At 34.9% G+C, this 11911-nt stretch overlaps 1 protein-coding gene across 1 annotated transcript in view; it reads left to right on the top strand.

The window, feature by feature from the left end:
- The window catches only part of ACAD11 (acyl-CoA dehydrogenase family member 11), a 77200-nt gene that overhangs the window by 15152 nt on the left and 50137 nt on the right, over nt 1-11911 (top strand). Inside the window, exons 5-9 of the mRNA XM_008051675.1 lie at nt 1394-1558; nt 8033-8174; nt 8532-8653; nt 10320-10426; nt 11418-11544. Coding sequence (XP_008049866.1) covers nt 1394-1558; nt 8033-8174; nt 8532-8653; nt 10320-10426; nt 11418-11544 — 663 coding nt within the window. The remainder of the gene's footprint in view (nt 1-1393; nt 1559-8032; nt 8175-8531; nt 8654-10319; nt 10427-11417; nt 11545-11911) is intronic.

Raw genomic sequence — 11911 nt, 5'->3', positions numbered from 1 at the left:
GTTGTTTGTTTTATTAATGATGGCCATTCTTACTGGGGTTAGGTGGTATCTCAGTATGGTTTTGATTTGCTTTTCTCTGATGATGAGTAAGGCTGAACATTTTTTCATGTGTCTGTTGGCTGCTCGTGTATAGCAGACATTTATTAAGCTTGACTGTGTGTTTGATACCTGTTGAGTACTGTACTAAATATCAAGAAAATGGAAATAGATTCTTTCCTTATAGGAACTTGTCATTTGTGAGGGACCTATACATGAATCTTACATACATGAAACATACATGAAACTTGAAAATGGTATAAAAGTGTATATAATCTAGTCGTAAATGATTCGGTACTCATTATGAGAGCTGTGTGATCCAGAAGGTGGAAATTGGTATGCCCTTGCTTACATGGGAAAAGCTTCCTGGGAGAGATATGTCTTATAATGAATATTTAAGGAAAGATAAAATTTAGAGTGATGGGGAAGAAATGGCAAGCATTTCAAATCAAAGGAAATATTTATGGGGCTATTTCCTTCTATAAGCATGTCATTTGGGGGTAGGGGGGCTGAAGAAAGAAGGGAATTAAGGTTTAGAGAATACTCATTATATGCCAGGTCCTATTTCAGGTAAATTGTGGGCCTTTTCTTTTTTAAATCTTTGCAGCAACTCTAAGATATAGGGTTGTTAATATTACTCTCATTTTTTGGATGAAGAAACTTACAAAATTAAGTCGCTTAGATGTACTTTAAACCTAGGCAAGTATGACTCCAAAGGAAAAACAATTTTGCTCTATTGTACTAAAATGAGCAAAGATACGTTGGGAAATAGAGATAGAAGCAGATAGGTCATATGGTCCCACTTGTAGGACTTTGAGAATAGTTTGATTTGCCTTTAATTCTAAGAACAATAGGAAGTTTTTGCACTACTCATGCATATATTTAGAAGATTCTATGGGCAATAACAAAAGGTACAAAAATGAAAAGTAAAAATCTTCTTCTAGCCCCCATATTCACTTTTCATGGGTTACTTGTTTCTTGTGACTCCTTCCAGAAATTGTCTATACCTCTGTCCTATTTATTTGTGTGTGTTTGTATACATTCTTTTTCCCCCACAAAATAGTTTCTGAATAAAGACTAGAACCCACATCTCTTATATATTTTTTTCTCTGATAAAAAAGTATTTTTTTTTCCTGTTAAAAAGCCAGGTAAGTACAGTGAAACTAGATGGAAGAGAGACTTAAATATTTAAGTTTTTAGGCTATGTTTTATATTTTAGGCTGACATAAGTATTATAGGCATTCGTCTTGTGCATTTAGGAGTAAAACACAACTTGGTACAGTTGAATTTTGTTTTAATTTCTGGATTTTACATTCCATTATCAGCGCTATCATTTTTCTCATTTATACGTCTTTAGGTATCAACCTGGACACAGCAATATCAAGCCGCAGCTCATCAGGACATCCCTGCCATGAAACAGCTATCCGAGTGGCTAATGAAAAACTTGCCAGATAATGATAATGAGGAGAATTTGATTCATGGGGATTTCAAACTAGATAACATAGTCTTCCACCCTAGAGAGGTACTGTCAGCTGTGTTTACAATCAATGGAGTGGGTTTTATTTGAGACACAAGTGCTTAGTGGATGCTACCCTCTAAAACAATGAAGGAGCCCAACCTCTTCCCATGCTTCCCCGACAGCTCAGGGCTGTTTTCACCACTCAAAACTTGTAGAAATGATTTGGGCAGATTTTCTAGCATAGGTAGCCGCCTACCTTTAAGGCTGGTTCTAATCCCAAGTGACAGTTGATTTACTGCTTAAAAGAACTTGGGAATTTTATGTGCATGTCATTGTTTTCTTCAAAGAAGTTTTTTATCTGTTGCTTAAAACGTTTGGCTTATACATATTTTTGATTTTTCTTCTAGTTAATTTACATTGCCTTGGGTTTCTTTGTTCTATGTCATGAAGAATTTTTGTTTTTTATAAGCTCAGAGAATACTGAATTTCAAAAGCCTCTTCTGACTACATAGCCATAAGAAAGAATGAAATCATGTTCTTTGCAGCAACATGATTATTATTATTCAGGAGAACATTCTAAGTAAACTAACTCAGAAAACGAAACACTTAATGCTCTCACTTTTTGTTGGAGCTAGATGGCCACAAAAATGGAAATAATAGACACTGGGGACACTAAAAGGGGATGTGTGGAGGAAGATTATGGTTCAGATGTTACCTACTGGGTACAGTGTCCACCATCTGGGGAATAGGCTCCCTCAAGTCTGGTTTCCATCAGTCTGCAATATGTCCATGGATCGAACATGCACTTGAAACTCATAATCTAAAAAAAAAAAAAAAAAGACACCAAAAAAAGCATAGTAGGATCTGGCCCATTTTGGTCTATGTCATTTGATTCACTTGTATTTTCAGAGTCTACCTCTGAATAAGTCCATGTTCGCTATATGTTCTGTAACTATAGTACTTTTCTGTTTTTCAACGAGGTAAAATCCAGACGTAAATGGCCTAATGAATTATATATTGTTTACTGAGATGCTTTAAATTTTAGGATTAGTCAAGATATGCTCAAAGTAATGGTAAACTCCAGAAGTATACCAAGTTGTTTTTTTCTTTTATATTTAATCTCATATTTAAAAAACTATTTCTTATAGGATTAAAATAGGCAAATGAGTATCTTTTTTTTTTCAGACAAGTAGGATATTTGGTATTTTGGGAGAGACATTTTTTTTTTCTTCACCAGTTCAATGTGGTTCGACATTGCAAGCTTACTGGAAGGTTGGGGACTCCCGCATGAGTGTGGGGATGCCCCAGAAATGCAACTGGGCTGCTGGAAGTTCTCCAAGAAGTTGAGGAAAAGGGAGCTTTAAGGAAAAAAGAACAGGAGTGCAGGGCAATAGCAGCAGCAGGGACTTGGCCACTGCTGTGGGGTTTGCCAGCTACCCTCTGAGAAGGAGGCAGAGGCCAGAAGCCACACCCATCAGACGTGGGAGGGCGCTGGTTAGAAAGGGAGGCCAGACTAACCCAGACAGATGTAAAGAGTTAATTGCTCACCAGTTAGAGCAGCTGCATGCCTTAGCAGACTGGTGTGTGAAAATGAAAAAGAAATGGCTGCTGTGTGCTTGCATTTGGGCAGTATTGGGTGATCCTGCTAGGAGTCTGAGGCCACACAGTTCTGAAGTAGACTCAAATTCCTCTGAGGAGGAAGGAGAGAGTCTTAAAGAGGTGGTGGATGAGGGACTGTGGCACCCACCATAGGATCAGGGGTGCCAGGGAGTTTAGCGTGAGAAGAGAGGACCCCATGTCTCTACCCCATCCCTGCTGTAACCACATGTAAAGGAACCCTTAAGGTAACAAGCAAGAAATACTGAGTTGACCTCATGAAAGCAGGAGTCAACCCCTTTAAAAACAAACAGCCTGCCATGTCATTGCAGGCTATTCTTTCTATATTCTTTCTATAGCATCAGTTGCTAAGAAAGAAATGCTTCCAGCCCTTGCCTGAGAAGCAAGCAGAGGTGCTGGTCATGGGGGAGAGACTTTTTTTTTTTTTAAAGAAACAACTGATAAAAGGTCATTCCACAAAATGCAAAATCAGCCCCTGGGTTAAACATGTGCATGTATGGGCTCGCATGTATATATTTCTAGGAATATGACTGAAAACATTTTTTTCTTTGAGATTAAGTATTATGTCTTTATTTTTTCTTATCTTTGCCTCTACAAAGTTTAATAAATGATAACCTACTAGACAAAGAGCTCCTTTAAAGTAGTGATTGTATCTTATTCATCTTTATATAGCAGATGCTTACCTAATTCTGTATAAATCTATGTTGAAGGGATCGATTTAAGTTAATGACTTACTAGGTGTCTAAGCCCATCTCATACATGTATGTTTATTTTTCATTCCCTAGCAGTATGGCCTTAGAGCAAATTATGTAGCCCTTCTCTGTGCTTCAGTTTTTAACTTTTTATTTTGAAATAATTACAGATTCACAAGAAGTTGAAAAAAATAGCACAGTGCAGAGAACTCTGTGTATCCATCATCCAGATGGATGCATCTTATACAACTGTACTATATTATTTAAGCTAGGAAATTGACATTGTGTGACATCTTTTAAATTAAAAAAATAAAACTCAAAATTTCAGAGTTGCAGAGCAGCTAAAGTAAAGTAGTCAGTATGGGGCAACTAGCTGGTGCTGGGCACAGGGCTGATGCTCAACTTATTTTAATTATGCCCTCTTTCCCCCCTCTGTTTTTCTGCTTTTCTAAGACCGCTAGTCAAACTCAATTCTATGGAAAAATATTAAGGTATAAGTATCTCAATATGTATCAACATTTAAACAGTGGTTGTAGAAGATAGAATTTTAGGAGATGTATAATTGTGCATTTCTGTAATGTTTAAACTTTTTTTTAAGACAACAGCATGTTTTATTTTTACCAACAGAAAACACAGTGATTAAGAAAGGAAACAGCTGGGTGCGGTGGCTCACGCTTGTAATCCCAGCACTTTGGGATGCTGAGGTGAGGGGATTGTCTGAGCCCAGGGGGTTTGAAACCAGTTTGGGCAATTTGGTGAGACCTCGTCTCTACAATACATCAGAAAATTAGCTGGGTGTGGTTGTGCACGTCTATAGCTCCAGCTACTTGGAAGGCTAAGGCAGAAGGCTTGCCTGAGCCCAGGCTGTGGTGGTTGTGAGCATGCCACTGCACTCCAGCCTGGGTGATAGAGTGAGACTTCAAAAAAAAAAGAAAAAACGATTTTAAATGACAGATCTTCCAGGAATGTGTGGGGTAAGCCAGTAAAGGAAAGCTACAGGGTATTGGAAAACAAAAGCATATTAATCAGTTTCACAATCCCCAGTTTTTCCAGTTACTTATTTGTAAAGTATTTAAAGCATGTTCAAGCAAGTATTTCAGTAATACAACATGCTCACTGCAATGTTTAAAAGAAATTTAGTTTCTCTGAAAAATGCCGATTTTCCAAATGTAAATTGTACTGGTATACAAATTTTGGAGTTTAATGTAAAACCTGCATATTGTTATTTCAACTTGAAATATGTAAATATTAGAAACAGACACTAGAACTTGTCGACTTCAGTGATCTAGAAATTGAAACTGCTTGTCTTAGTCCATGCCCTGTTTACCGTCTTGCCTTCCCTGAGATGCTGCACATCTGATTGCTCTTACTTTAGAATCTATGGGCCCTTCATGACTGTATCTGACTTCCTATATTGCATGGGCCGTATGGTCATAATCAGCCACTTTAAAAACTACCTTCTTTAGTATCAATTCAATTAAGCACTTTAAAACTGTGGATGTGTACAAGAATATAAGTATTATAAAGTTTCCTAGCCTTAGGTTGCTTATTATTCTAGAATCTTCTCACCCCTTGACTTTAAACAGTTTTTAACCCTCAACTTAGGTCATCATATTTTTGTTACAGAATAAAGTCATGAAATCAGGTTAACTGGGTTTGGGACATATTTATGCCACCGGATTTTATCTAGGCTGTAACTTCATGTCTTAATAGAAACCTATGGCTTTTTTAAAAACGGCCTTTTCAAGTGTCTTTCATTCTTCTCAGATTCTCAAGTTTCTCCAGGTTCTTCATCTAGACTCCCTCTCTCAGCACATGGTCTTGTCTTCCTTTTTGTCCATTAGTCACTTTCCAGCACAGGCTGCTTTCTAGGGATTACATGTCTCTTTAAGTTCTTTTGATATTGCTGACAACATTTTGGCCCTCTACACAATATCTTCTTCCTGCAGATTGATGGGTCGTGTTTTTCTTAAGCTTCATTGCCAAGAAAAGTTGTCCCTTTTGAGCAACTGGTTTGTTTTTAATATACATACACTGTAAATATTGTGACTGACCATGCTTCCTTCATACTTGGTTTTATTTGCTAGAAAGCTTAGAGCAAATTTTACTATCCATACTAACAATTATATATGTCCTGCAACATTCAATTTTATGTAATAACCTTACTCCTAGCTTCATTTTTTGTTAAAAATTGTATTCTTTTCTTCTTTCACCTACTATTTGTCCTGTTGAATTGCATGTGTTTTTAAAATGGTAATATAAATACATATTAATAAAATTCAATAGTGTAAAAAGCATGCATAGAAAAATAAATCTCTGTAGAAGACAATCAACAAAACTAAAAGCTTTCTGTTGTTTTGAGATTTTAGAAAAACTGTCAGAAATCATTTTATTAATAAGCTTTTTATAGCTCTGAACATAAACATGTACAGATGGAATTCTAATAACCTATTGCTAATTAATGTGCACTAATTTATGCAATTTGATGAGCCATCAATTTTTTTCTCACTGGTTATTGTTTTATAGCTTTGTGTAATGACCCACAAAAATGTTTTAAATATTCTGAAACTTGATTCCAGAGAACTTTCCCAATTTTTATTTTAAAAAAGTAATTCTAGCATAAAGAAATGTCTTATCTTCTTTGGGTGTGAAGAAAATAGATAACAAATAGAATGGTATAAAAGAAAAATACATCAATCCTTTTTTCCTATAGTTTGACAAATCTAGCTAGTATAATCATTTATAATATAACCACAACAATAGAAGATCTCATAAAGTCAAGCCATGGAGAAGAAGTTGGCTAATTTTTCCCACAGTAATAATAGCAAATTTTTTATTGCCTGCCTTACCAGGCTCTGTACCTATTAATAGAATAAATACATATTGGCCACTTACTATGTGCCAGGTATTTTACTAGGAACTGACAAACAAAATATGCACACTGTCTGCCTTTATTTAATCTTCACACAAATCCTGTGTAAGAGGTATGTTTTATGACTGAGAAAATTGAGAACTGGAGAGGTTAACTAACTTGTCCAGAGTTGCACAGTCAGTAAATGGTAGAGCTAGAATTTTATATATGTCTATCTCATTTTAAAGCCCACATTTTCCCATGAAGCTACCATAACATGTATACATTTGTTAGAGCAGCAAGGGAGTAGGCATGTACAAAGTTATATGGAGGCATGAAAAACTCAGTAACTCGCCTCGCCCAAACGGATTCTGCTGTTTTATCTGGCCTGGATAAATTGCCTAGATTATTGCTGCAGTCTTATCACTGCCTCCTACAGTCTATTCAAAACATAGCTGCCAGAGTGACCCTCTTAAAACACCCATCCTATCATGTTACTCCATAGAGAATCCTCCCTCCCTGTCCCATATCCCTCCTGTCTCAGTCTCTTGAAGTGACAACAGCCGTTGCTCTCAGTTTATTGCATATCCTTTCAGCTTTGAGTACTCATTTATAACTTTTTTCTTTTAACAAAAATCAGTACTATACATATTATTCTGCAAATTGCCTTTTTCTTTGTAGACATTCAATTTGCAGTTGAACGTCCTGTGTTCTTAACATAGAGATATATATCCCCTTGATACATGTGTTACAAAGTGGAAAGACAAGTTTTTTGTTTTATTGGTTCTAAATCGCATAATGATTGTTTTATCATGCTGCTATATAGTGGCGGATTTTGTTTTTATAAGCAGTATCTTCCATAACAATTATGTATGTTTATCTACAGCATGAAATAATTTACTTTCAAAGTACTACTGATGTAACAGTGTAATATTATGCAGTTAATCACTAAGGCAAATGCTTAATTACACATGGCATAGTGTATTTCAGTAGAAATACAAGTAATTATAAGAATTTCTTCTTTACTATAATTACTCCCAGTTGAGATGTTTTAATTGCTTTTGCCTCTGCTCATTAGTAGAGATATTAAGGCTGTGTACATTTAAATGCAGAAGGATTGATGGCCATTGATGGAACCAGAGGACTTGGCTCTACACAGTCAAAGCAAATGGTTGCTTCATAAATAAGATGTGCTGCTGTGGGTAAAGACTACCAACTATGGCCTGAGACTGACTTTTGATAGAAGGCATGATTGTGAATATATTCCATTTTGTTTATTTCTTTTTTAAAAAATTATTTTTATGTCTTTATCATACTTGTTTTAAATTTTATAATTTAAAATTAATACGTTAAAGGCCTCTTTATTTGTAATTGTAGTCTCGCGTTCTAGCAGTACTGGATTGGGAGCTTTCAACCATTGGTCATCCTTTGTCAGACTTAGCACATCTTTCCCTGTTCTACTTTTGGCCAAAGACAGTTCCAATGATAAGTCAGCATTCTTATATTCAAGGAAACACAGGTACAAAAACATACTGTTATCTAAACTGTTATTAATGGACAATTGTTTTTATTACCTTCATAATCTAAAATGATTACATTGCAATTTTAGATACTAGTTTTTATTTATTTCTTGGAAATGTTTCCAGTTCATTTTATTTTTATATTAGTTTTCTGAACTTAGCATTTCACTTTTAGTAATGTATGACAAAAATTCTTTACATATACTGAACTTTTGAGAATCAAGATTTAGAACATGTTTTGTTGTGTGGATTAATGGTTATTGCATTCTGTTTTACATATATATGCCATATTATGAGATTTTGAAATATTCACCATAATATTTTATTAACGTTTATGTTATATGTTGTTTTCATAGGGATACCATTGATGGAAGAACTCATTTCAATATATTGCCGCTGTAGGGGAATTAATTCTTGTCTTCCTAACTGGAATTTTTTTCTGGCCCTTTCATATTTTAAAATGGCTGGAATAGCACAGGTAATTGTTTTGAATGTGTGTTTCACCACTATTTACTAATGCACAGTCAACAATATTTTCTAGTCTTCAGGGGTTCTGTATTCTTTATTCGTAGGTCATTTTGCCTTTCATAACAAGTATCAAACATGAGCAAAATATAAATACACAGTTTACAGAATAGGAATCTGTCACGGTAAATATTCTAGTAGCAACATATGTTGTCACTTTGTATAATAAACTTACAAGATGGAAGGAGGGAGAGAGAAAGACATAGTGACAAAGAGAGAAAAGCATGTAAGGATTTAGTCATTACCTAAATATCCGATGAAAGTAAAAACTAAAATCTTTTGATGTTTCTGCTTCAGAATATAAAACCATTATTAACCAGACTGATGAAGAGGAGAGAATTACCCTTGTATTTTTCAGAGGCTAGCACAATATAGTGTATAGTAGCCACTTAGTATGTTTTTGAGCAAGTTGATTACTAAAATTTTTCAATTTCCAGTGGTCATTTTTCTAGTGGTTAATTTTGAGAGTAAATTGAGCATAAACTTGTTTTTTATTCCAATTACATTGTAATCTTAAACAAATGCCTTCTTCTTTATACTAATCTAGTTTCCAAGCACTTTGAATCTTGGGGATTTGAGATGAGATGAAATTGAGATGCTTCATAAGTGACAAGGGGCTAGGGAGGCAGAACTGGTAAATACAACATTTTAGAAATAAAGAATGGGAAAAGAAGGATTAAGGAAAACCATGGTTATTTTTTTTTTCTGTACTCAGAGTTCATGCTTCCATGAACTGAAATTTCTAGGAAATAGTTGTTACTTCTCATCCCATATCCTAAAGTTGGTAATGTTGAATGGATAGGTTTCTCAAAATTGGGTATGTCTCAATATCTGTTTTCACAATTCAGATTTCACAGGCTTCAAATTTAAAATAGCTTTTCATTTCAAATAAAAGTGTGAAATAGGTTATAAGTGAAATGAAAATGTACATAATGAATTCTATGTACAGAGTATTGTACATGTAGCCTTGGGGATTATTATAAGCATTCTAACTGAAATTATGAAATTGGAAATGGTGGAAAAACTATTACAGTATGTTATTACATAAAAATTATATAAAGAAGATATAGTAATAGAATTCAGTTGTTTGTGTTTGGGGGAGAGGAGAGAGTTTATTATATTGCAAGTACAGAAATGGAGAATTATAGAAGAAACGCTGATTAACATTCAACTAAAATTATTCAAAAGAGACAGTTTTACCTAAATTAGGGGCCCAAAATGAGATAAAATATTCTTAGAGATCATCTCATTGTCTTCTCTTTGGTTTTTTTTTTTTTTAATCCTATTTTGGTTTCTTTAGATTTTCTCCCCTATGAAGGAAGGACAGTAATCTTTAGAGGTGATAAAACTTGCAGATTTGGTATCTTTGATAACTGTTGAAATCATTTTCAAGTTTGATTTGATTATAAGCCACAATGCTGCTAGGATGAGTGTGGTAACTAAATAATACAAGCATGACTCTTCAATTTAGAGAGGTATAGTTAGTAGCATTGATAGTCTGGTTTACATCTTTATACCCTGTGAGTTTGACATAACTGAGAAACTATGGAAAGACTGATTGGATAGTTGAAGGACAGTTTTCAATGAATTTTAATTACTCTGTGTGCATTTCTTTATAGGGAGTATACAGTAGATATCTTCTGGGAAATAATTCATCCGAGAATAGCTTTTTGTTTGCCAATATTGTGCAACCGCTGGCAGAAACTGGATTACAACTCTCAAAAAGGTAAAGAAAACAGATTCCTTGCCTAACTCGAATTAGAGCCTTTATTAGGTATGTGAAGGTTTAGGAATTATTTTTATTGCACACACCATAATTGCTACTACCAATTGCAATAGTTTGTGTTTTGTTGTTTTGTTTTGTTTTGGTAAGTCTCTTAAATGCATAAAAACAAGTTGACTTAAAATATAAAGAAAGTTCCCATATTTGTGGTTAAAAGTATTTTTTTGCCACTGGAATGGGTAAACTTGTAAGGATATAGAAAAAAAACTTTCAAATGCTTTCTATAATATTTAAGTTACACATACCTACTGAAAATTATGTATTATATAAGACAATTTATTAATTTAGAAGTATTGTTCTCTTCCATTGTTACATCTCATGGAATTTTATTCAGACATTTCATAAGCATCTTTGAAATCCTTGTCTCCATCAGTGGAGCACTTTTACACCTGACAAACTTTGCCAGTCACATTCCTATTACTTACTGAATGCATATTTGATGCTGTCTTGAGAAACAGCAAAATGTTAGGACAGTTGTTTTTTACAATTCATTTTATAGATGGATGTTTTCTCTACAACGTAGCAAACTGACTCTGTTGTGTTTCATAATGACCTTTATATGTCTTCTTTATGAGGACATTCAGCAGTTGATTTGTGAGGCATATACTGAGAATAATGATTAAATTTGTGTTCAGTTTCCTTGCCTCCTTGTTTAGAGATCCTGACAGCAATTTCCATAAAGATTCAAAACTAGCATTGCTTGAGGTGATGCCAAGCTTATGTTTGTTCCTAACAGGGCTTTAAGCATTAAAGTTTAATGTTCAAATAAAATGATTCTGCATTCAGCCCATAATGTGAAAGACTTTTCTAAAAAATCAAAGTATGACAACTCCCTCTGAGTGATATTTTTTGGGGGGCTGGGGACACGTCACATTATATTCAGAAATATGTAACAGTGAATTTGTACATCCTTTTTATTTTCCTTTTGTTAAAGAACTTTCAGCACTGCACTCCCACAGATTGACACTGCTGGACGGATGTTTGCACAGACTAGGAAAGGCCAGGAAGTTCTCATCAAGGTGAAGCATTTCATGGAACAGCACATCCTTCCAGCTGAAAAGGTATCATGTAAATAAGCAGGATGCATTTGTGCTAAGGATTATTGGTGGATACTTAAATGTTATTTCTGCGTGTAGGAGAACCATGGTGTCCTTTTCTCTGCAGCCAGTTCTTACCCAGATTCTTCTCCTTACCTGAGCCCTGAGCCACTATGGAACCAGAGCCTGAAAAATTCCTATGCCGGGGAATGCATAGATAAGACTGTGGAATTAATATTAAGCCAAAGGGAATTAGCAGTTTATAAAGTTAGGAGTGTAAACAAATTAGAGTAAAATACTACCTTGGAGGCCTTTCCTAAGAGTGACTTTCAGCTTTTTTTTTTTTTTTGAGTTGGAGTCTCACTCTGTCACCCAGACTGGAGTGCAGTGG

The sequence above is a fragment of the Carlito syrichta genome, unplaced genomic scaffold (assembly GCF_000164805.1).
Source record: "Carlito syrichta isolate Samal-C Ts95f unplaced genomic scaffold, Tarsius_syrichta-2.0.1 Scaffold220699, whole genome shotgun sequence".
NCBI lineage: Eukaryota > Metazoa > Chordata > Mammalia > Primates > Tarsiidae > Carlito > Carlito syrichta.
The sequence above is the reverse complement of the archived record's forward strand: the minus strand, read 5'-3'. Positions and strand labels throughout refer to the sequence as shown.